The sequence below is a fragment of the Triturus cristatus genome, chromosome 2_2 (genome assembly GCF_964204655.1).
Source record: "Triturus cristatus chromosome 2_2, aTriCri1.1, whole genome shotgun sequence".
NCBI lineage: Eukaryota > Metazoa > Chordata > Amphibia > Caudata > Salamandridae > Triturus > Triturus cristatus.
The window spans coordinates 867,226,439-867,253,406 of record NC_140582.1 but is presented as its reverse complement, the minus strand read 5'-3'; the positions used below and the strand labels follow the sequence as shown (position 1 = coordinate 867,253,406).

Here is a 26,968-nt window from a genome sequence, read left to right as displayed (position 1 = left end):
TGGAGTATGAGAATATACTACTCTCTGCTTTCAAACCTCTCTCTCAAATAACAACTATGAATAGTAGAGTGTGTGCAGGGACTGGCATCTCCACTGAAACCCCTCTCTTGCATAACAGGTGTACATACTAGCGTGTGTCATGGGATTTGCCTCTTTTCAGAACTTTCTCTCAGATGATGGGTGTGCACACTTATTATGATGTTTCAACTAATATTCAAATATTCCCTCATCTATAAGCATGAGGTCCTGGATACCCTGCATCATCATAGTAGAGACTTTATTATCACGTTGTGGAAGCCTTGTAGTAGGGGGGAGCTTGCTCACACAATTAGTGCAACATGCGGGGAGGCAATTAATACACAAACAACATGTGAAGATGACACCTTCTGTAGCTATTAGAATTATCAGTATCTTCCAACCCCATGATGTCAATAGAGCCCAGAGCCACCCGGAGAGAGACCAGGAACCATTATCCTGGTGGATCTCTGAGGCAAGTCTGTGCAATTTCTGTATTGCAGAGAATATGGTAGGGGCGCTATCAGGGATGTATACACAACAACTACTTCCGATGACGCGACAGGCACCACCCCTATCGGCCAGAATGACGTCTACAACCATCCGATTTTGATGAGCAATGAGTCTCGTAGCCTGAAGCTCGACTGTAATATTGGTCAGTATGCCTGCAGTAGTATTAATGACTCAACTACTTCAGCCAAGCACCGAATATTACGGCTATTAAACATGGGACCCCAGAATGGCAGAATTCCCTTCATTATGTCAGTGAACTGCTGTAGAGAGGTATCTGTCTGATCAATATCATCTGCATTGACTACTCTATGGAACCGGAGAGCCAGGGCACTCCTGCGCTGTAGGCAGTTGGTCTTATGGTAGTTGCGAGGGGCTATATAAACTGGGGGAAGGAGGTAGGAAAGGTAACATCTACCAGATCATCCTTCAGGGAGCCACACCTAATCACGATCACCAGTAACAAAATAAACATTAGGTGGTGGGATCAAGGGCAGACTTTTGGGCATTCTCAATATGGAAGGAAGTGGTGCTGCATCTACTGTCACCCACCTCTTTGTCTCCCATCCCTTGAACACAGAAAGGAACCAGTACATCCACTACTGCCAGGGTGTATGGGCTTATCTTCAGTGACATTAAGCGCTTGGAATGATTGGTAATCTTCTGATACATTGAACTGCAAAAACCTATCTCTATCCATCTCTGTTCTGTTTGCCTTTCTACCTTGATCTGCGACCCTCAGTCAATAATTCAAGAACACTCGATCAAACCTGCCATCTCCAGGGGAAACACCAGGTGGGGACCTATGCTGAGAGTACACATTCATTGTCAAAGAACGGGAACTAGTACTTTGTTTGTCCAGGGAATCAACTTGCGAGAAGGGCGGATCAAACTAAGTAAAGTGAACCCTCCTTCACATCTATGAACATAGTATAGGGGCATAGGCAGCAAGTTCTCACTTCGATGCGAGACAGAAGGTAACAACCCACACACCCAACATTTTGTTATATTATAAACAGCATGCGTTTGGTGCAATGTTTGGATGAAGACATTATATTTGTAGGACTTCCGGTTTTCCTCTTTGTGAGGCGCTAGAGTACCAAAAATATGTCAGGGGGTGCTGGTGTAGTACTTATCCAAGCATGCACAGGATATTCTTCTTCTAGGAAGAATACCACCCCAAATACAACCAGCGGGGAAAGCAAAATGATCCCAATGAACACTATCTTGCTCTTAGTGGACCAAGAGGACCAAACAGGCCCATCTGAAGTGGGATGCGGAGCCGCAAAGGGCTGCTCCTCATCCAGGATAGGACGACCAAAAGGATACATTTCGAAAACTCAGGCAACTTATATGTGTCACAAGGGGAAACAAATATTCACAGGCTAGAGCCACTATTGCAACAACAGCACCAGAGGGGCAAATGTCTTCCAGTGTCCGTCTAGAGCCTCACTGGCAGGCTCCTATTGTTCATCAACAACGGTGTTATGAAGTACTCCCAAGGAGAGTCTGCGCGATCGCAGCCCTTGCTGAAAAACAAATTCTCTTCTTTCAGGATAGGGCACTATCCCTCCTTGGCAAGTACCCTCAACTATCCTGTCCAGTGTCTAGGGCAGTGCACCAGTGATGTTCACTATAGTCTAATACAGGCACCTTAGACACAGCACCTGTTCCCTAATCTCAAGTCCTTCCCTAACTCCTAGACTGCTCGGCTGATGCACAGTCCTTCTTTCGGGGCCTCAAAGTGTATTTGGTAACTCCAGGCACTGTTTCATCAACAAACAGGGGCAGAAACTCAGAATCAGGGGGGCATTGCGATTCAGAGTCGGGTGTATTGGGGACAGAGTGATCCGAGGCAGCCCTTATCTCCGGGGGGATCGCCTCAAACAGGGCTGCATCACTCTCCTTGTCCATCTGTGCCCACCTCAATCGGGCGTCAGAGAAGGGAACAAAACGTGGCACCCGTTCACACTCCTGGTCAGCGATGCCGTCTTTAACCCAGCTGTCATAAGGGAGCGCGAGGGGCACCCGCTTCATGTGAGAGGCGTGTATCCAGTGCTTCCTGCAATCTACCTTGACTGCGGTGCAGGTAACGAGTAAAACGATGGAAGGTCCTTTCCACCTCGGATCCAGACAACTTTTTCTCTGAAAATTTCGAATTAGGACATAATCCCCAGGATGTATGCAGTGCCCAGGCCCCTCTGGTACTGGCTGCAACACGGCATGCACCTGTTGGTAAAGAGAACGGAGATCTTTAGACAACTCATATAAATAGTCCACAAGCAGGGGGTATTCTATCTCGGAGAAGCACTTGGGTCTTGGGACACCCAAGACATTAGCAGGGCATCCGAAGACCACTTCGTATGGGGACAACCCTGTTCTAGAGTGCACTGTCGCTCTGGTAGATAACAAGGCTAAGGGTAATGCATCTGGCCATCGCAATCCTGTGCTCTCTTGAATCTTTGCTAGTTTCAGCTTGAGAATACCATTGTACTTCTCAACTAGGCCTGCTGATTGGGGGTGGTTCACTGCATGAAACGTCTGCTTAATATGTGAGCTGCTGCAGACCAATTCAATGACCTTTGAATTGAAGTGACGTCCGTTGTCACTCCAAATCATGCATGGCAATCCATAGGAAGAACTCTTTTAAAAGTGCCTTTGCCGTCGCCATAGCTGTATTCTCTTTAGTGGGGTAAGCCTCAATCCATTTACTGAATGCGCAAATCACTACCAGCACATACTTCAGGTTATTCACTCGTTCCATTTCAATGAAATCCATCTGGAGAACCTCAAAAGGGAAGGAAGGCGGTGCAAAGTTACCAACGGGCGTGGGGTACCTTTTCCAGGATTATGCTTCAAACAAATGATACAATGTTTCACTAGGTGTGTGGCTACCTTAGTGATATTATCATTCTGCCATACTGGGTCTAATAGCTTGCATATTCCTTTGGCACTGATATGCGCTGGGCCATGGGCCATGGTCACAACAGGGAGCACATATGCATTAGGAAGCAACCATCGCTGCTTTCCCAACAAGTCAGTCCAACACCCATTCTCGTCAAAACGACCTGTTTTCTCCTCCCACATTGCCAATTCATCCACAGTTGCCTCAGCCCGAATTTCCCTGACATTTTCCAATGTTTTCCTCAAACATTCCATTGTCTGGGACATGGGACATACCACAAACATATTTTTCATCTTCGACCGAGCTGTCTCCTTGGCTGTCTGGTCCTCAAACGCATTCCCTCTCCCAACATCATCTTTGATGGATTTATGAGCGCTACATTTTACTATTGCTAACTTATCAGGAAGTGTCAATGCAGACAGCAATCTGTGTATAAGTGGGCCATTCTATATTCGCAGTCCGTGCGACGTCAAGGACCATCTCTCTGCCCAGAGGCGCCCTAAATTATGGGCCACCTCAAAGGCATACTGGCTGTCAGTGTAGATATTAACAGCTAGTCCCTCACTCAACTCACAAGCCCTAAGGAGGGCAACCAACTCTGCAGCTTGGGCTGATTGTTGGGGGATATGGGATGTCTCAACTACAGTGTGTAATGTCGTGATTGCATAGGCTGCAGTGGTGGTGCCATCTGGTAACTTGAAACAGGAGCCATCGACATATAGTTCCCCTTGGGGGTCAGATAAGGGAACATCAGTCAGGTCTACCCGTCCTTCGTTTCTTCCTCAGTCCGAAAAAAACAATCATGGACATCCTTGTCCTTTTCTTCCGAAGGTAGGGGTATTAACATGGCTGGGTTCAGAGTGGTACATCGTTTGATGGTAATGTGGGGAGAAAACAAAGTCAGTTCATATCCAGTTGGACGTGCACTGGTAAGGTGCTGTGTCTTTGTCTTGTTTAAAAGCGTATCCATGGCATGAGGTACCCTTACTGTGAGGTCAATATCAAGGATGAGCCCTGCCAATTGTCTGCCGCGACAGCTCTCAGACAGCTCGGGACATTATCAAGCATGGCAGAGAAGTAGGCGCAGGGACTCTGCTTACCACCGAAACCCTGTGTTAGAACAGAAAGCGCGCAACCGTCCACACGTAGAGCACAAAAGGCTTCTGGTAATCAGGAGTACCAAGCACAGTAGCAGAGCAAAGCGCAACCTTTAATTGCTCCAAAGCTTGTTGGCATGCAGGTGTCCAAGGCAGGGGTTCATGCACATCTTTGGTGTTCAGGTAAAGAAGGGGTTTTGTTAGTAGGGAGTAATCCGGGATCCAATGCAGACAATACGAAGTTATCCCAATAAATGCGCGTACCTCGTGTTGGGTCTTAGGAACAGGCATATTAGTAATAGCAGCTATGCACTCAGGTGTTACTCTGCGACCCTCCTTCGACAGTAGGTGACCTTAGTAGGTGACCTCCTGTCGACAATATTGAAATTTTGAAAGTGACACCTTGTGTCCATGATGTGCCAAATGCAACAATCATTTATCTGTGGCTTCTTTGTAACCATCCTTAGTGTCCAAAGCCACAGGGAGGTCATCAAGGTACTGCAACAGCACATTACCAGGGGGAAGCTCCAAGGAGTCCAATTGAGCCTTCAAAGCTTGGCTGTAAATACTAGGACTTTCTGTATAGCCTTGTGGAGCACGGCAAAATCTAAAGCTCCGACCGGCTATTGCAAAACCGAACAGAAATTGGCTATCTGCGTGGATCGGTATGCTGAAGAAAGCATTCTTTCGGTCAATCACAGAAAATAATTTGGCGGATGGGGAAATCATTGTCAGGATCATGGTAATGTCTGGGACCACTGGGTACTGGGGAATCCCTATTTTACTGACCTCTTTGAGGTCTATCACAAAACTGTAAACGTCAGGGTGAGCATCAGAAGAGTCCAAGGGTGCCTTTTTAAGAATAGGAAGAATAGGGCTATTACACACATTCGCCACTGTTTCTTCAACCACTCCAGACTTAATCAAATCCTGAATTGTTTGCAATAAGGCCTTTTCTTCTGCCTGCGAAATCTTATACTGTGGAATGCGTGGCAATTTGGCATTGTCCTTTATCTGCATGGAGACCGGTGGGATCTGATGCAACCCCACATCCATGTCCCCTGTAGCCCACAATGTGCTCGGCACAATTTTGAACTCTGTAGGAAGGGGAGCATCTTTTGCAAAGCATTGTTTTGCAAGAGCCACCTGCGGTCCAATATTCATTTACACACCATCAGGAGAACAAAATATTGTTGCATGTAATCTTTCTAACAAGTCCAGTCCCAGCAAATTCTCCCCACAATTGGACATCAATAGAAATGGTGAATCAACTGTGAAGGGACCAATAGTCAAGGCAAGAGATTTGCAAATGCGGCTAACAACCGGCACACCTGAGAAACCCAGTAAAACATTATTTTGGCCAGACAGAGCTGCCCCCGGGACCAGTGAACGGGAAACAGAGCTATTCATAGCCCCTGTACCAACAAGAAGTTTCTCTGTGGTGCCCTGTACATCAGCAGTGACGTAGGGTCCGCGCTGATCTATAGGCACCGGAGCTGGCCCTGGCTGTCCTAGCTGTGAGACAACCTGGTCACCTCATCCATGTCATAGTTGTCGTGGTAGTACTGTCGGCTGCGAGGGTCGTCAAAATAATTCCCGCTCTGCCTATTGTACGATGTACCCTCTGATTGCGTCCCCCCTCGGCCTCCTCCTCTTCTTCCTCGTCCTCTAAACCCTCTACCTCTCGAAGCCTCTCCCTTCTGCGACAACTCCGGACACTCATTTCGCCAATGTCCCTCCTTCTTACAGTATGCACATTGGTTAGGCCCAAGGGGCGCACTTGAATCACCACCCCTATTGGACCTGGGTAACCGCTGAGCCGAACCCGAACCCCTGCCTCTGCCCCTCGCAACCTGCTGCATCCACACCCTAGTCTTCAAGTCCTTTGACTTTTTCTCCATCCTCTCTTTGTCCTCATTCTCTCTATGCTTGTAGTACTGTGCAATACTCAAAATCACAGATGGGGATGATGTCATCCAAGTACTTTCCGAAGCCTGCAACCTTGTTTCGATCTCGGGAACAAATTAGTGACAAATATGTTAACCAACAACCAAAAACCACCGTCCTGTGACAAGTCCTGACCACTAAAATTTAGAAACACCCCTTTGAATCTAGTAAAGAAATCCAACACACTTTCATCTTTCTTCTGGCGACACACAGTCAACTTATCCCAATCCACTCTTTTTGGCGGGATAAGGGAGTGCATGTAAGTGATAATACTCCCTGGTAAAGCTAGGAGCTCCGCTATCAGCTTATCACCGTTCTTACGGTCCTTATATCATGCCTTGATCTCATCCCATGTGCCACCTAACTCCAAAGCATGATCCTGCGTATGTACCTGCCTCCATATATCTACTGGTACCAGCAGACCAAAGAACAATTCAATATCAGCTATCTTCATTCCTGTAGAGGAGGCAGCCTCCGTCAGTTCCTTATAATATGCAGTGGGATTATTTCGGGGGTCTGGCAACTGATTCTTCAGGGATAGGACTTCACTTCTCTTCCAAAGAGTATAGATCCACTGTTCCTGAAACTAAGCATCAACCCGTGGTCTAATTACCGTGTCCGTGGATTCACGTAGTTCTGGAAATTCAAGATGGTAAATGGGATAGACTTCCCTCACAGAGTGCTGTGTTCCATTGTCGGAACCTTTTGGAGCAGTCTACCACGGTACCCCACCAGTGTCGATACATTGGCAAAAACCTCATTAGGAGCCATACCTGTAGCATATACCCTGTCCCGTATGTTGTATATTATCTGCAGTGCAACACCCTGAAAACACTGTTCCCACAGTCCTAGTAGCATGGCTGACATGTGCTTAAGAGCATGTTGTTGTACAAAGGGCTCATAGTCCTTCATCACACTCCACACATCTTCCACACTATAGATCTGGTTTCGAGCCCACTGAGCCGCCTGATTCGCCACCATTCACTTCTCTTCATCACCCACAGCAGAATGCACCAACACTTTCTCCATGCGATCTCATGCTGCTGCCCAATTCGCTTCATGCATCCCACGCACAGGTGTCTCGGCCTTTGACAGTATTTGGGTGTTCACATCCAAGGGGGAAGATCGGATGCAGAGACAGGTATCATCATGTAGAGAGACAGAGTTGTAGGGGTGAATGGGGGCGTAGCAGTTGAAATGGACCTAGCAGACAAGACAGGAGAGCTGACAGCTCCCATCCCCCCGCAGCTAGCATGGGTGGGGAAGAAGTGAGTGGGGCTGGGGCTGAAGCAGTAGTGCCAGAAACGGAAACACTAGAGAGGGTGGCACTAGGGGCCAAAGACTGGGACGTCGGGACTGTCGGGTATGTCTGTTCAGGGTCATAGGGTGGTGGAGGACGAGAATCCAATAGCTCTTCAACAAAATCTTTACCTTCCTCTCTAGTAACATAGCAATTATCAGTCTGTAATCGGAGTTCTCTATCTGCGCATTTGATACCTTTCTCTACCCTTTGCCTCTCATAGGCCACTGCTTTCTGTGTTACAGTTTGCGTCTGTCTCCTTCGGTCCTCTTTGTCCGCTCTCATACTGCGCTGCTTTGCTTCTTTCTGCCACACTCTTAGAGAATCAAACATCGACTGCCTGCTCTTTTTAGTGAACAATTTATCTTTCAGGAAATTCCATTGCTGTTCATCAAACGAGCCAGTAAGCGGCCACTGTGACTCAGCATTGTCCCTTGTATACTTATGCCACAACGTGCTAAACATAATAGGGCCAATGCTGTGTTTGACGTAGATGTCAAAATTTGGAGAACCCTCCGGAGGCACAGGCTGACTCTCTTCCAATCTAGCATCAGTAGAACAACACCGACATCCAAAACATCCAAACTTACTTAAACAAGGCATCCTACCGACAAATATAACACCAACGAAAATAAAGAATGAAAACAAACAAGAGAACAATTGTCCAAACACCAAAACAAAACAGTCCGCAAACCACTCACTGCAGTCCGGAAACTGTACCAAGTTCACGAATGCAGGCTCTAGCCCCAGACCTTTTATGAAAAAAGGAAACCAAATTACCAGTTGGTCTGGCAGACTGTTCGCAAACGCTCTGTGCCTTTCAAAAAGGGTCCGCAAACCCACCAAGTTCAAACCAGAACAGACCAAGACACAGCCCGTCGGCTTGTGTCGTTGAAGCAAGACAGTCAAGAGACTGAATCAAGACACAGCCCGCAGGCTCGTGCCGTTCAAGAATGGTACCATTTGCCCAAGAATCAAGTCACTTACTTGGTGCACTCAGGTCGCGTCAAATTTTTCTCCACTGTCGACTGTTCGGACCAAACGGTCAACTCCAGGGTTTCGCATTCTCAGGACTCCAGCCGGTGATCCCCAGAAGAGGAGATGCCCGATCAGCTGGGCAGGGCAGCTGCGAGAACTTAGCTCGGTTGTTGTGGGGTACCCCGATCCACCCGACCAACCAGACGCACCCGACCCTGCAAATCACCTTGCGGGGTCCTTGTTCAGGCACCAACTGAAGGACATGGCCCTTAGGGGCCACGCGGGTTACTTACAACCACCTGCTATGCCTTCCCAAGAATGAAGAGTCGGTCAGACAGTAGAGAATACAAGCAGTTAGTTTTATTAGTAATACTCTGCAGAGGAGTCCATCATGACCTGCACCCTAAGATGTCTGCCGAGGGACTGGCCCCCCAACCATCTACAGTGGATAATCATTTCTCTTGTGAAGCCCCCAACCACGCCCACTATGGAAAAATACCGGCCTGGGCTGAACATGAACAAAGAAGCGCAGTAGGATGAGCTAACACCTGCCAGATGGGTACACGCTATCACAGCTCCAAGGCCACGGTGCCAGGTCTCAGCATCTCCTAAAATGGGAGCAGTAACCACACATTCAAATAAGTATGGCAGGGCAAAATGGCCTATTAATTTGCAAGTTTGAAAACAGCCTTGAGCAACATAGAAAATAATAACGAAATACAGTGTTCTGCTGAGGCAAGTGATTTGACAGGAAGGTCTAACTCGAGCACAGTCTAAGCAGCCTAATAGAAGTTATGAAATGCAAAATGGAGTCACACTTGCTAACTGAAGCCTACACATTACAGAGATAACTCAGTGGGTTGCATAACGTGAGCACACATGTTGTTTATTTAGCCACGCACTGCTAACCTAATACAGCCTGAAACAAGTGCATTGAGGGAATGGGGATTTCAAACCTAACAGTGTATGGAGAAAACTCTCCTTTGAAACCTCTCTCTCAGATGACAGTTGTGCGTAGTAGTGAGTGGAGAGGGACAGCCCTTCCCTTCCATTGCTCACTCTCAGATGACAGGTGTATATGATAGGGTGTGAGGAGAGACACTGGCCTCTCTGCTGAGACCTCTCTCTCAGATGAAAGGGTGTGCATAGTAGGGTGTGTGGATAGACTGGCATTTCCTTTCAGAGCTCTGTCTCACATGAAGGGTGTGTGGAGTACTATGTGGAGAATAACAGGCCTGTCCTTTCAAACCTCTCTCTCAGATAACTGGTGTATGTAGTAGGATTTGAGAAACTAGCCTAAGTCAACAGACAGTGGGTTCACCAAATTGGTGAGCCTCAACAATTTAGAAAAGAAAAATGCTTTTCTAGAGTCCCCTCACTCACCCAGGGTTGCCCCTAGGTGACATGCTTTATCATTGGGGCCATCCCAAACATCTACTCGTTGGGGCATGCTACGACTTGCGAGATTTACGTAGGAGCACTTTTTTGTGTGAAACTATGTGTTGTGCAGTGTTGGGGGAGTGGTGTTTGTGTTAGATAAAAATACCTAACTAGTGTGTTAACAATGTATTCCTACTCCTAGCTGGTAAGATAAAAAGGGGTTAATAACAGGAAAAATATACTGTTATGTGGTTATATTGCCTAATATTTTGTCAACATGTTTCGATGTATTCCCTAACCTCTTCTTCAGGACAGCATTGGATCCAACCCCACGTGTACCACTCCATGCAGAAACCTAAATTAAGGTGAAAAAATAGACTAATAACATGCGCCTATTGAGCGCACTTGGTTATATACATACGGTTATTGATTAACATGTAGTATTAGAGAAAAAGAAATGCAGGTTAGAAAAATACATCCTGCCTCAATGGGTAGGTGCTGGTATTCGCGTTTTGGCACACTCATCTTGTCAGTGCCTTTCAAAATAAAATAAGAAAGTGATCTAATGTTATTTAAAAGGAACAGTTAGTAGTGCTTGTTTTCATGTTTTTATCACACAATTCTCCAGTCTAGAGAAAACGGAACTGGTTACAAAACACCACCTTTTAAAAACCACCACCTTTTAAAAAACCCACTGTGTGTTGACTTAGGCTAGTTTCTCATGATCCATTATCTATGGATCAATTGAGTGTACTTTAATGATATAGGAGGACGAACCTAGCCTGAACCTCCTTCTCCCTCTTATTATGACAAATGTAGTAGGATTTGTTCAGAGAAACTGGCCTTTCCTTTCAGATCACTCTCTAGGAAGACAAGTGTGCATGGTAGGGCATGTGGAGAGACACCACCCGCTCTACTGAGATGCCTCTATTGAATGATGGGTGTGCATAGATGGTGTGTGGAGGGACTGGTCTTTCCTTTCAGACCTCTGTTCCAGATGGTAGGTGTACATAGTAGTGTGTGGTGAATGATAGGCCTGTCCTTTAAAACCTCTCTCTCAGATGACAGGTGTACATCGTAGGTTGTGTTCAGAGAGACAGGCCTCACCGCCCACACCTCTCTCCCAAATGACAGGTGTGTTTAGTAGTAAGTGGAGAGGGACTGTCCTCCCTGCTAACACCCCTCTCTCTGATAATAGGTGTGCGTAATAAGGTTTGAGAAGAGCCTGTACTCTACTCACAACTCTTACCAAGCCAATGGGCGCAAATAGTACACACTGATAAACACCATCTCCAGTAATACTTCTCCCTCTAGTAGCAAGAGTGTATAGTACAGTGTATTCAAAGGTCACCTACTCCTTTCTACTTTTAAAGATCCCACGAGAGTCTCACAAGAGTGTAACATTTAAAAAAACAAATAATTCACCTCATTATCACAGTACTTATCTCTAATGCACTTCCTATAAAAAGAAAAGGATCACGATATACATTCCTGCTAATAGAGTGTATTGAGAACTCATCTACTCCTTTTTACTATTTACGATCGAGGCCCTCAAGATCGTAAAAATTAGTTAAAAGAAATATACATTTATTATCTTCACAGTCGTTATCCCTTAGACACCTCCTCTCTAAATCTAGGGGGACAGCATGCTTTTCTGCTGCCCCCTTAAATGATTTTTCACTTCATATTCACAATACTTCCAACTTTTCACAGTAAACAGTAATGGCGGCCAATTAATTTCTAACATTTATTCTGCCAGCCCATCAGGAAGCTTGCTCTCAGGAGACTCGCAGAAACCTCTCAGAAGAGCGTGAAGACTCACAAGAAAATTAGGCCTTTTGACCAGTCACATTGTTCCATTTTTGGTTTAGCGCTCTCACGTGATGCCTGCGAGACTCTCGTGAGTCCAACTGCCAATCTATGCAATTATTTTTTACTCTTTATGTCTCAAGAACTACAGAACAGATTTACACCAAATCACAAAACACAATCTATGGGCCAAGAACTAGCTTCCTGCCAAATTTAGTGTAATTCAGTTCAGCAGTTTTTGCTGTAGCCCTGCCTAGAGAAGTCTATGGAAAATGCATTGAGATTTTGTCAAATAAATTTAATTTACTTTAACAACATTTCCTATGGAGTTTTATTTTAAGTCCTTGCATTATCTTCTTTGAAGGATGTTGCAGTTCCAATGCTTGGCCATGTTGTGGTGCTAGACTTACTCCAGGTTTGATCTGGAGAACATTTAATGTTTTTGTGACTTTTTTGGCTGTTGTAGTTTCAGAAGGGCAGTTTACGACTAGCAATAGGCTGGCTCTCATGTGGATGGGCGTTTATCCCTCCCTGAGCATTTCATTAGCCCTCCTTAAAGCTCACCTTAATCTTCCCTAAGCCCATAAGTTTTCCCCATTTCCCAGCCACTCCCTTGTGCTTCCCACATTTACTACTAAAATATTGGCTTACGTGTACCGAGACCTCCACAATCACTTCGAGATCTCCACATAGAAAAGATAGGAGAGGCAGTCTGAGGTGTCCGCATGTAAGTCTGTGAATAGCATTTTGTACTACGTGATAGTAGTCTTGTAGTACTGCTAAACCTTTTATAAAGTGCCGTTTGTGAGTAGGCCCCATACCCTTTCACTACCACGTGCCTATATGAATTGGTACCAAACTATCTAAAATAGAGATACAATTGAAATATTCAAGGAATATTTATATGCAATTCATATAAATAGAAGGACTGTGCATACTTTGCACTTTTACTAATAGGAGGTTAGACATTTCTAGCTGATTCACAAAAGCATGTGGGAGTATATAAAAAGAGTAATCAGGTAGAACTACTTTTCATCTCTCTAATCTCAAAAGCTTTTGAGAATTGAACCCTTAATGCTGAATTCAGCCTTTTTAAGGCATTGACTGATTGAAACCAAATCTCACTTGCTCAAACCCATAAGGAATATATCCAGAGATGTGCATGCCTGTTATACTGAATCATGCAGTCTTTCAAATACTGTGCATTACAGATTTTCATGAGATTTGTCTCAAGCCTTGGAGAAATGTTGCATTAAATATGAATTTCCATTTCTATTTCACGTCCCTCAAGCAGATGGACTGTGCAATCTGTGCCAAATTTAGCTTTCATTCAGTATAGTCAGCAGTGCGCTGCTAATGCAGCATAGGGAGCAAGCAGAACCCTCCAAAGCAACAAGAGATCACACAAGTGGGATTCAATGTGTCCTTAAACTGCAAGTCATTGCACTTTGCGGAAAACAAGTGCACAAACAGGTTACAGTTGTCAACTTCAATGAAAACTAAACCACCAAAATCAAGTTCCTAAGCTATATAAACATTTATATTTTTCATATTTGTATGTTTGCATGCTTCCAGTCATAGAATTTGCTGTTCATGCAGATTTACTGTGAAATTATTTGGCAGGCAAATTAAGGTTATCTCTAAGGGATGGACTCTTGTACATTTGGAGGGAAATTCTCAACTTTTTCTAGGAGGAGGTCAGACTTACTCCCAAGCATTGCCACAATATAGGGGGTGCAGCTGCTCTGGTTGAGTCTTGTAGGATACATGCTGCTATATTTAGAGTACTGTAACAATCCAAAGACATGTGGCACTTTATCAGGAGTGTAGCACAGATCCCTGTAGCCCCTGTGGTATATGGGGTGCCCAACACTTCAGGAGAACCTCAAGCTTTTAGGGGGCCTCCATTCAGGCCAATGCCAATGAATAGTAAGATATGAGAGACTCAGTGGCCCCACATCACGTTCTACATGGGGGCCCAGTTTGAAACTGGGTTCCTGGTTGGCAGAGGTATGCAGTATACACAATCCTAGTCAGGGTAAGTCACAACAGACCTTAGATTATCCTGTGCGCACCCTCTGGTAGCTTGGCACAGGGCAGTCAGGTTTAACTTAAGAGGCAATGTGTAAAAACATTTGTGCAACACTTCATACAGTAACACAATGTAAACTCCACAAAAAGACTCCACACCGGGTTAGGAAAATAGAGACTAATTATATCAATATAACAAGACCAAAACGACAAAAGTCCAAAAAGTTTATGTTGAGATATGATTTTTCAAAGAATAAACTGTAAAATAAAGCTAAGAAGAACTAAGCGCTCAAATGAGATATCTGTTCGCGTCAAACCGAGGCAAAGTCAAAAGTACAGGCTTACCCCGATGGATCGCAAGCCAAATGCATGGATCCACTTAGATCCACTGAAAAACACTACCTCGATCTGGGTTTACATCAATGTTGCAGAAGATGCAAGGTGCAGCCGTAGCAATAAGTTGGTGTCAAACCACTCATGGGCGAGATGCGTCGATATTCTCAACGCAATGTTGGAGATCTTTTGAATTTCAGAGACTTCATTCAGGTGGCAAGCCAGTAAGCCCTTGGAATCACTCTGGGTTCAAGTGATGCAGGTCTCATCCTTGTTACCCAGGCAGGATAACAGCAGGCAGCAGGGCAGCTCAGCAAGGCAAGAGCACAGCAAGTCAAGAGTCCAGCAGAGCAGGAGTCCAGCACAGTGGCAGTCCTTCCAGCAGCACCACAGGTCTTATTCCTGGCAGGGTGGTCACAGGTCCAAAAGAATCATAGTGTCAGAGGCCAAGTACTTATACCCTGTTGTGCCTTTGAGATGGGGAGACTTCAAAGAAAGATTTGAAATTCGCAGAGGTCCTCCCTTCCTGTCCTGGCTCCAGACTCACTACAGGGGTTTATACAGTCCTTTGTGTGTGGGCAGGACACACCCTATTCAGGTGTAAGTGTGAGGCTGTACCCAGCTCCTCCATCCCATCTCCCAGGATGGTCTATCAAGACACACCAAAGCTCCCTTTGTGTGCGGCAGACTAGAAGGAATACACAAAGCTCAGCTGTCACCCAAGCCAGACTGAACAGAGACAGACAGCAGGCAGCAAATGGCTAAAGTAAGTAAATGTAAACTTTCTAAAGGTTGCAAAAGTAAACTTTCTAAAGGTGGTATTTGCCAATCTGCAATTTAAAGTTTGACTTCACATAAATTGTGATTTTAAATTGAGAGGCCAGTGACTCCAAACTTGCAAAGTCTATCACTTCACAATTGGGTATTACACTTACAAGATGTAATAAGGTAATCCCAATGATATCCTATGGGAGAGAAAGGCCTTGCAGTAGTGAAAAAACGAAATTGTGTGTTTTTCACTTACAGGGCATGTAAAACTCAAAGTACATGTCTTGCCTTTTATATACATTGCACCTTGCCCTGTGGGTCATACAGGGCCTACCTTAAGGGTGACTTATCTGTAAAAAAAAAAGGGAAGGTTTAGGTCTGGCAAAAGGTTTATATTGCCAGGTCGAAGTTGCAGCGTAATTGCACATGCAGGCTCTTCAATGAAAGGCCTGAGCCATGGTTAGAAGGCTTCTAAAGTGTGTGGCACAATGAGTGCAGTCCCACTAATAGCATTTAATCAACAGGTGGTGGGCACATGTAGTGCACTTTACTAGGGACTTATAAGTAAATTAAATATGCCAGTTTGCACAAAAATTCTTGTTAAAAATCCCTAATGCTATTAACAAACATAAGTACATCCTGGGATCTCGGAGACCATGGAGGAATGTCACCCTTGCCTCATTTACCTCTGCTTTTAAACCCCCAGTAAACCCCTAGTCTTTCAGGACTTCCAGGCACTGGAAACGCTGGAGGACTCTCTGGCTAAGGCTCTGGACACTATTGCCCCATGTAAAGTAGGCAAGACCTGGGAAAAGTTAGCCCCTGCACCATGGTATACCGGCAGTATTAAGAAAGAAAAAGTTGCCTGTAGGAAATGGGAAAGGAAATGGAGGAAATCAAAACAGGAAGAAGATAAACCAGCCTATAAAACGGCTCTTAGAGTATACTTAAAAACTTGCAACATCGCTGGAGGTCCCACTTAGGGGCAAGAATCAGTGAAGCTAAAAATTCCTCCAAAGAGCTGTTCAAGATTCTTATAGATTTCACCAACCCGAGGATTAATAATCCTACTAGGCAAGCCCATCTGCGCCCGGCCGCGCCCGGGCGGGGTCAGGGGCCAGGGGCCAGGGCCCCTGTACCTTTTAATCCAGCCCCTAGTATTGCATACCGCTACTCGAGAGATAATCTCCTGGCACTATCCCAACATGTAACAAGTGATAAACCACATTGTACGAAAGCTCACCCTGGGTATACGGAGGGCCTGTTTTCCTGTCTTGGCTGCAAATGGTGCAGCCTAGTACAGTCAGACCGGCCAAACAGAGTAGCAAATGACCAGTTGAAACTTAGCTGCATTTACTTTAATGCCAGATCTGTACCCAACACTCCCTTGACATTTGGGACACCTTAAATTAGATTAACCCTGATCTGGTTTTCATAACTGAAACCAGGCTGAACGAAAACAATTCCCCTGACATTGCCAATGCCCTATCTGTCAAATACAAAATACTAAAACAAGACAGGCAGGGACAGAAGGGAGGGGGGGCTGGCTATTTTGTTCAAAGACTACCTCACTTGCCTTCATGTCGCAGTGGCACAACTAGGAGAACATGAAATACTATAATTTCAGTTGTCCAGAGAGGGCCACATAATACTTGGTGGAGCAGTGATCTATAACCCACCATTACATCAAGCAGAACTCAGTGCCAAACTACTCACCCAAATACTCCCCTCATGTTTGAAATACAAGAACTACCTAGTAGTAGAGGATTTTAACGTCCACTTTGAGAAGGCAAACAATTCTACAGCAACGCACCTGGAAAGAGATATGCAGATTCTCCAACTAAAGCAGTGGTCCAAAGGGCCCACACATATTGCAGGGCACACATTAGACCTGCTATTCACTAATATACTCAGCCTGCTGGTAAACTCAACTGAGCCTTCTAAGCCCTCGTGAGGGGCAAATAGAGCCTGGAGGCTGGTCACTCAGGACTCTTTTCAGTCCCACTTTCTCCTCAACAACCAAAGACCCTGAGCGCTCTCCTGATTAATATGGGAGCTGTAAGCCTTGAAACTGAGATCACAAACACACTGGACCTGTGTGCACCTAAATTAAAACGTAAACTAATAAAAAAGATCCCAATCCGAGAAGTGGTACTCACCTGAACTTAGGGTACTGAAAAGAAAGTGCAAAACAACAGAACAGTATTGGGGATTGTCCAAACAAGAAACGGATAGGTTGAGGTATAAGACGGAGTGGAGGAATGACAATAATGCTATTAAGAAGGCCAAGAAGTCCTATTTCACGTAGTGAATAAATGAGAACTGTAATTTGGCAAAAGAGCTGTATAAAATAGTAAGGGAACTTTGCAAACCAGCGAGTATGTCCCAAACTCTGCCCCCCTCGGAAGAATGCTGCGAAAAGATCAGCAAATTCTTCTCCGACAAAATTAGTAAAATGTATTCTTCATTCAGAACTAACACCCCGTTAGTCACAACTAACTGGGAACACCTGACCCCCCACCCAGACGCCTTAGCATGTATGGGTAGTTTTTCCCCTTCACAGAGGAAGAGATCGCAAAAGCAATGGGGGAAGACAAATCAGGGTCCCCCCTTGATTCATGCCCTCATTTCATTTTCACTCGGATTACATCCGCGATATGTCCATATGTCACTCAGCTCCTTAATAAATCTCTCGTCGCTGCAGCATTCCCAGAAACTTGGAAATAGGCTATAGTGACCCCCTGCTAAAGAAAGCAGGAACGGATGTTCACAATCCTGAAAACTATCGGCCTATCTCTCAACTCCGATACCTCTCCAAAGTCATGGAGAAGTTGGTTAATAGACAATTATCCAACTATCTCGAGTCCAAAGAACTATTGGACTCCTCTCAAACTGGCTTCAGAGCCACCAATAGCACAGAGGCAACTTGCTTGGCCGTCCTAGACAATATAAGATCTCTGATCGATCAGTGGAAGGCTGCAGCCCTGATCCTGTTGGACCTGTCTGTGGCGTTCGATACGGTCTCACACAACCTCCTGCTGGAAATTCTTCATGAAAAAGGAATTCACGCCAAAGCTCTTCAGTGGTTCAGCTCCTTCCTGAGCAACAGAACACAAATTGTACAAATGGGCCTATTCTCATCTAAACCAAAATCCATCAGCTATGGTGTCCCACAGGGTGGGTCCCTGAGCCCCACGCTTTTTAACGCATATGTATCATCTTTGTCAAAAATCAGTAAGAAATGGGGTTTTAGTATCTGCTCCAATGCGGATGACACTCAGCTGATGATAGCTATTGAAGAAAGGCATGAGGACACTAGGTTAAAACTGAACAACTGCCTCTCGGAGATGGCAACCTGGATGTCAGAACATTGTTTGAAACTAAACGCTGAAAAATCAGAAATCCTGCTCTTTGGAGGAGCTAACTTAATCTGGATGCTACCTGGTGGCCCCACACCCTGGTAGATGCCCCAGCACCCAAGCAATGAGCAAGAAATCTGGGCGTCCTTATTGATAATACCCTATCCATGCAGGACCATATGTGGGTCCTATGTGGAAGAAGCTTTCTAATGCTGGAGCTCCTAAAAAGGCTCTTGCCCTGGATCCCATTGGAATGCAGAAGAACAATCACACAGGCCTTACTTATTAGTAAGTTAGATTATGGAAATTCACTGTCTGTAGGTATGGCGGATTACCTCTTCACACACCTGCAGGTAGTACAAAACTCAGCGGCCAAACTGGTGTGCAATAAAAGCAGATTTAGTTCAGCGTCTGAGTGCATGAAACAGCTCCATTGGCTACCCATGTGCCAAAGAGCAAGATTTAAGCTGCTCAGCCACGCTCACAAGGCCCTGCACCAATGCGGTCCCATAATCCTTCAGAACAAAATCGAATTCTACACCCCAACGAGGTGCTTAAGGTCACACAATCACATGCTAGCCAGGTTAAAACGCAGAAAGAAAGTAAAGGCAGGCGGTCGTACCTTTTCATATCTGGCAGCTAAGCAATGGAATGAACTACCACAAGATCTACATCTGACTGTTGACTACAAACATTCAGAAAGAAACTCAAAACCCATCTGTTTCTCAAGGCCTAATATTGGCCAGTCCAACTACACCCATTATAACCTCTACCATGAGTCCTCGCTACATAGCGCCGTGATATCTTACTGGATGAATGTTGCGCTCTATAAATAAATAAAATAATAAAAAAAATAATACTATCCCATTGACTTAAAAGTTCTGTGATGATCTTGCAAATCACTTCAAGTTAAAGATCGGTAAAATCTATAGCTCTTTTAGCATAGAGGAGGAACTTAGCATGGCATCACGTAACCATGAAGCTAGAGATCCTATCTCTCCCCCATTGGAAGTTTTTAATGCTATCACTCTGGAGCAAGCCCAGTCCTTACTAGCACAAATAAAATCTGCCTCCGCTCTTGACCAGGCCCCCCCTTTCATCATCTCAGCTCTTGCCCCGACCCTTGTAGCTCCTATCACTGAAGTCTGTAACTTATCACTAAGCCACTTTCCCTCAGAAATGGAAGAAGGCTCAAATAAGACCAATACTAAAAAAAAAACCTTGCCAATCCAAAGGACTTGCAGAACTATAGACTTCTTCTTTTTTTACTAAAATTTTGGAAGCATCAGTTAATAAGGAGTTAACTGAATTTCTTGAACTGAATGACTCACTTGGCCCTTCCCAGTCAGGCTTTCGTGCGTCAGATAGTACTGAATCCTCTCTAACGGAAGTAACGGATACAATTAAGCTGGCCTTAGATAAGGGGACACCAACCATGTTGATGCTCCTCGACCTGTCAGCAACGTTTGACACCATCTCTCATCGAATCCTACTGCAAAGGTTACGAGAGATAGGTGTCAGCGGAATAGCGCTAAAATGATTTGAAAGCTTTCTGGCGGACAGAACACAGCTGGTCCAACTAGATTCATTTGCATCTCAAACCACGGCTATAGACAAAGGGGTCTCCCATGGATCCATTTTAAGCCCCACTTTATTCAACATCTATGTGTCCTCCCTGGCCACTGATAACGCCGGATTCTTTTTTTATCTTACCATCTCTTACCACTCCTAAGAATCCTCGGCCGACTGGACCTTTTTACCTGCTGTGGAGTGTAAAGGTGAGAGAACCAACCCATCCAAACAAGATCAGTAACCAAACAGTTTCAACCCTAAAGAATCACTAACTCTGAGTTAAGTTTTAGGGGATTTATTACAAAACCAAAAATAACTGAACATACAAGCACCTCATAACGAGGTTAAGAAAATACATGGGCACTAATACAAAGTTTAATCTACGCAACAACCTAATTCGATGAAGCATAAAAAGTATGATGAACTCTAAAAATATCAAACAAAAGATAACTGCTCCAATATCTAAATCAGTTTCCATGGATACCAACAAAGAAATTGGGTAGTCAGACTTCGCTACTCTACCACTAAAGTGACATCCCTACTTAGCATCTCCCAAAGTAGCAAGAAAAGGTGTCAGCGTGTGAAGACTTCCTAAGAAGTGCACTCACGTTGAAGAGGTCAGTAGCCAAAGCTACCAAACTTGTCCTAAGTCTCCTTCCTCAATATCGATCTCTTCCTTCTACCTTCATCTGCTTCTTCTCTTCTGACACTCTTCCCTCTGGGCACTGTCCCTAATACAAAATGCACAACATGGAGGACACGCTTTCGTTACACCTCTTCTGGCTGAACATCTTCTGGAGGCAATTTTCCATTGAAACCTGTACTTCGTCCAATAACGGTTGAAACGTCCTTGAGTCCCAGGCTCCCTCAGCACCGAAAGTATCGGCTTTTCATTATCTGCATTCCTGGAGACACTTGTAGCACTCACTCCTCCATACCGAACTCCTAAAACAAAAGGTTAGTCTAAGCTAACGAGGACGATGTCCTTGCACCTGAAACAGAAGCCTGAGAATAGAAAATCCTTCCCTGTACATGAAATTCGCTGACTACCTCCAAATGAGAGCCTTCCCAGGGAAAGTACATCTTGGCCTACACAATTCAGCTAACATAAGAAATGCGGATAGGCCTCTCATAATAAAACTAAGACATTCAAATAGGTCTCTATACATCAGAACTACACAAGTTAATAACATTGCATCTGTAAGCACTATATTTCCTTACATTCAATATATAAGTAATCAGTCCTACACGTGCAGACTTTAATATTGTGCACGTTCAAATCTAATGCATTACAATACACATGAGCAATTCATTCAGCATTTGCAATAAACAAGGTTACACTTTCACATTTGAGTGCCACTTTACTTTCTCGAGTGCCATGGATTAATCTCCTACCGTGACAATCACATATTTTGTTATTACTTATACAAATCTAATGATCAGTTTAGTACCACACTTGGATATATATGGGTGCGAACTACTCTCGATTATGATGCACCCCTACAATTTTCAAAACCTCATGGTGCTCTATCACCACCATTATTAGATCTTGTGGATTTGATACCATCTCGTACACAGACGACACACAATTGATAATCACCATTGACACAGATCCCGCTACGTCCAGAGAAAATTTTAAAAACTGCATGTTAAAAACGGCATCGTGGATGACTGCAAATTTCCTACAGCTTAACACAAACAAAACCGAGATTTTGCTATTCGGAAAGGTGGAGTTCTGATCTACTGCTTGGTGGCCTTCTGAGCTGGGTGATCCCCTACTCCCAAAAAATGGGTGAAAAACCTGTTGGGTGACAAACTTTACATGGAAGAACATGTGAAAAGCATCTCGGGCACATGCTTCGGCCTGATGCGAATGCTCAGGAAGGTATTTCCATGGATCCCTCTCTCAGCAAGAAAATCTCCGATCCAGGCACTACTAGTAAGTAGACTAGACTATGGAAATTCCCTACTGGTAGGGATAAGGGAAGATCTACTCTCAAGGCTGCAAGTAGTGCAGAACACAGCTGCGCGCCTAGCCCTTAATCGGCCCTCTCGAACATCTTCCGAACCCCTCCTGCGACTGCTCCACTGGCTGCCCATTAGGTAACAAGCAGTGTTTAAGCTTCCTGTGTCTGGTCTTTAAAACGCTACAGGGGAATGGTCAAGGCTACCTAAAAAAGAAGCTAACACCGTATATTCGTTCCCGTCAATTGAGATCTAGTGCTCGGCGGTTGCTGTGCCCTATGAGGATCAATAAAACCAGGATGGGCGTCCGCTCATTCCTGTATCTGGCTCCCTGCAATTGGAACAAACTGCCAGACCACATTCTCGCATGCACCAACCTCATGCAGTTTAAAAAACTTCTTAAAACCTGGCTGTTCAATCACTAACTAGTTGTCTCTGCTTTTGCTTTGCCTGCTATTGTGGCACCGAGAGATCCCCTTAGCGATGTTTTGTTTTGCGCCTAATAAATAAAAAATAATATTCATAGTTGGGTATGAACCAATGTTACCATGTTTAGGGGAGAGAGCATAAGCACTTTAGCTCTGGTTAGCAGTGGTAAAGTGCACAGAGTCCTAAAGCCAGCAAAACCAAGGTCAGAAAAAATGGAGCGAGGCAGGCAATATGTTGGAGCAAGACCACCCTAAGGCTCAGACCTCACAGGCCCTGTACGTTTGCGTTACACCACTGCTGTTTATAGAGTCATAAGTGCCTCCAAGGACTTTGAGAAATAATTGTTATCAGTGGAAGGAACAATGCAAATGAAAACATTCTTCTCATCCTCAAAAACATTTACTAGGCCCATCTTATCTGCTCTTCTAAATGTACATCTTGGTGACCTAGCCTAATGGTGCAGTAGTGTGGAAATGTGCATGGAACTGTTTTTTTGGGGGGAAAGGGAGTATAGGGAATGTGCAAGGGCTGAAAACAGTCTTAAGAAGTTTTTTAGTGCCATTCCTATATTTTACAAAGTGCAGTGAGTAAGTCTGATTCTCTTAAGGGGCTTATGACTCAGTTCTCTCCATAATAATTACACTTAATAAAATGAGTCAAACGAACAGCTCACAGAACAGTTTTCCCAAATAAATTTCAAAACCAATCCTCGAGAATATCCAAGTATTTCCCAGATATCCACATAATCCAGGAGCACAGTTTTTCTGCAACAGCAAATAATTTGGTTGCCTGTTGAACATAATGTGTGCTGCTCCTGCCATGCTGCCTTAGGGCTAGAAATGCAGATGATGACTCAGTACATGCATCCAGGGAGCAGCTCCCACCAGGGTTTTACCATCTCATCTGTATTAGTCCTTGGGCTGTAGGGCCTGGGGAGTCTTCAGAATGAGACATTGTTTTCTATGTTAAAATAATAAAAGAAGAAACAAAAACATTGTGTAAAAGACTCACCAAATATTTTCCCCTAGACAGTGTGCCTTCGTCGAGAAAATTCAGAAGCAAATCACCCCTCTGTCAAGAATAAGACACAACTACTCACAGTAAAAGCTTTGCGAATCACGTGCTGTGGAATTTCACAGTAACTACTACCCTGTTCTAGTGGACATCCTGCAGTGAAGGAAAACTGTTTCACACAGAGCGGGGGCAAACTTGTACACCAGTGAATCTATGCCAATTGATGTGTTCTAAGGTTGATGGTTGGGGTATTTGTGAATTGGTTAAAAGTGTAAAATCTCATCTTTATGGGAAAGTACAAATGCCTGCATGGATTTTCAACTTTTCGAAAATCTGGCTTTGAACATTTCAACGAAAAATAACTTGCAGGGGAAAAACAGTGTTGCAAAAATAAATACGAAAGCCCACATTTTTCTCCCATTTTCTGCCCCTCTGCATTGGTACCATTGACAGTGCTTTCACTGTCCGGTATATGGTTAAATAAATAGTAGTGTCACCAGTACACATGCATGTAGAGGATTCCACGTGCAATGCATGCATGTGTAGCAAAGAAATGTGTGTGCCCAGCCAAACAGTAGTAACCTATTCCTATGCATGTCACCAGTATTCCTACCTCCACCAATATATAATGATTATTAATGAGCAGAGGCATTATGTTGATGTGTATTCTGTACTCGCTCATTAACAAGAAACGTTTCTTAATCACAGATACAGAAGCAGAAAGAAATTCTCTGAGAGAGCATGTGTATCCCAAGCTGAGGGAGTTCTGCAGAGAAAACTACGGACTGGAGTTCCAGGTAGAGTGGTCATATATTTTTGTCATAATCAATTGCAAACAGACTATATATGAAGTCTAAACGGAATCCTGGCTGTTTGTGCTCATGTGAAAAGGAGATTTTCCTCAATTCAGTTTAGTAACTTTAAGAGTTTATTATAGCTGTAATGTCTATTTTTTTTTACTATGAAATGGGGAATATGTATGTTGTCAATAAGATGAGCTCTGTAGTATCTATGAATGCCTGTGTATTTAGAGTATTATTCTGTAATGTATGTGTATTCATGGTATGGCTATAAATGTGGTCATTACTGAATTTCTAAGGAAGAATCAAGGCACTCACAAGAAGCCACCACACCGCACCTGCATGGAAACTGCTCCAGCACCTCCCCTTTCACACCTACGAGATCCACTGACAGAACTCTGCTGGGGATACCTGCACACAAATTAGATCATATTTACTATATCACTTCTTGGTTTTGCTTGATAGAAGAGCTGTTTGTCGAACTACTTTTATCATTTCTTTTTTTTAATATAGGGACTCATTTATAGTGAGCCTGTGCCACTGGAGTGTCGCTTTTGCCATGCTCCGGTGGCGCAGGGGTCTGCTCCAGGTTTACCGGGCAGCAGTAAGCCACTTTGTGCGACTTAATGTGTCCTTGTAAATATCCTTCTCTTTAACACAGTTTTCTGTGTTAAAGGGGCTTGCAATGGGGGTTGCTGTGGGCGTTGCCAGCAACAAACATGACTTTTTGACACTGCCCCAGATTTTCGGGGAATCGAAACTCTGAAGCAGTGCCAAAAACATATACCCTCCCCCGGGGAAGCGCAAGTGAGGCGCAACGAGGAGAAATTACTTCATTTGTCCTCGTTTTTCTTTTTTTTATGTGTGCTACATCCTGCAGCACACACAGAAAGTGGAAAAGGCCTCTTCTGATTGATTTTGTGCAGGAAGATTTCCCTTCTTGCACAAAAACAATCATCGCTGCAGCGCAGGCCCCCTTGCAAAATATCGCAAGGGTGCATGGCAGCCCATTGAGCACCAGCGCCGGAAAAAAGAAAAGGAAGAGCCATATCTGATAGATACGGCACATTCCTGCCCTTTTCTTTTGCCATAGGGCAGCGCAGCATGAAGGCCTGCAGCGCTGCCCTACAGCAAAATCTTGTAAAGAAGGCCCATAGACGGTGTACTTTGGCTTCACCCAGAGGAGTATTTTCTTGGTTCCATGCTTTTCACTTTTTAGTGTATCATCCACCTCCTGTTTTACTTGCAATGCACAAAGGAGTATTTTACATTTCAAAACTACACAAAATCATCACACCCAGGTTATATTCCTTGTTTAATACAAGCATCGTTGCAGCAACCAATCATTTATGTTTCGTGTTTGTACTGCAGCTGGCTTTTCTTATTGATTTAATCAAGACTTGCATTGCCCTTGCTGGAGCAATTCATTTGGCAATGATAAAAAAGCTTTGGAAAAGACAATAGGAATGGCTTTAATATGGTATCACCAGTCACCAGTTGCAACACATGCTATTTGCATACATTTGTAATCTAAAGCCAAACCTAAAGTCTTTGTCAATGCTTGTTTGAGTTGGCTGCTAAACTGTGGAATGAGCATTTCTCACATTTCAAAGCCAAAGAGCACATTATTAATATTTGCTTGCTGATGGCCTAACTTTTCTAAGCATTTACATAGTCCTTCCTTTTTCGTCTGTCTGATAACCCCCATGCACGGCACTGAGACCACACTAGTGGCAGTCACTGATACAATCAGACTGTCACTAGATGCAGGCACGCCAGTCATGTTGGTATTACTAGACTTATCTGCAGCCTTCGATACGGTCTCTCATTCAACCTTAAGCCGCAGACTGCATGATGCAGGAATATATGGTAGTGCATTATTAAGGGACTTCCTTAATAATCAAACCTCCTTCAAAACTCGTACCTTGCCAGTCAACAAAGGAATTCCGGAGGGTTCCTCCCTGAGCCCGACATTATTGTCTAGGTAGCCCCCCGGTGCAAAACAAAAGATTATGTGGGACCTGGAACTAGTTAAGTCTCGGTTTGCCAACTGTATGAAATCAGTTGCAAATTGGATGACCAAAAACGGCCTCTGAATAGCAAGAAAACCGAGATAGTACTATTTGGCAAAGCGCAGGAGCTCTAGTCGGTGGTCTGAAGGCCGATGGAATTTGGTCCTCCCCCAATTCTATTACAGGTTGTAAAGAATTTGGGTATCAAGTTTGACCAAACCCTTTCCATGAAAGACCATGTTAGCACTACCCGTGGCGCTTGTTTTGCCACTATGCATCTCCTAAAAAAAGATATTTTCCCTGTTTTTCTTCAACTTCTCAAAAGACCTTGGTCCTGGCACTAATCACAAGTCGCCTCGATTCTGGAAATGCACTGCTAGTGGCAGCTAGACCTCCCTGCTGTCTACACTGCAGGTAGTGCAGAATACAGCAGTACAACTGATCTGCAACCTCCCCTCATGGTCTTCCTCCACATCTATTTTAAAAGCCTTACATTGATTGCCCATCAGTATATTTGTCATCTTCAATCTTTGCTGCATGACCCATAAAGCACTAAGGTACTCACTTCCCACCTATCCATACTCTAGACTCCTCCAATACCAAACCACTAGATTGCTTAGGTCCACAAACAAAGCACTTCTAAGGATCACATGCATTTGCACTGCCAGATTTGGGGGTCGATCCTTTTCACTGGAACAAACTTCCTCTATATATTTACACCTACTCTCACCGCCCTAGGTTAAA

At 44.4% G+C, this 26,968-nt stretch overlaps 1 protein-coding gene across 3 annotated transcripts in view; it reads left to right on the top strand.

Moving 5' to 3' along the window:
* Positions 1 to 26,968, top strand: part of NWD2 (NACHT and WD repeat domain containing 2) — a 688,119-nt gene that overhangs the window by 190,239 nt on the left and 470,912 nt on the right. For 2 of the 3 annotated variants that reach the window (XM_085642291.1, XM_085642292.1), the window contains exon 2: positions 24,121 to 24,209. In XM_085642291.1, coding sequence (XP_085498417.1) covers positions 24,121 to 24,209 — 89 coding nt within the window. Of the gene's footprint in view, positions 1 to 10,442; positions 10,498 to 24,120; positions 24,210 to 26,968 lie in introns of all 3 variants that reach the window. The other variant, XM_085642293.1, reaches the window with a different exon arrangement.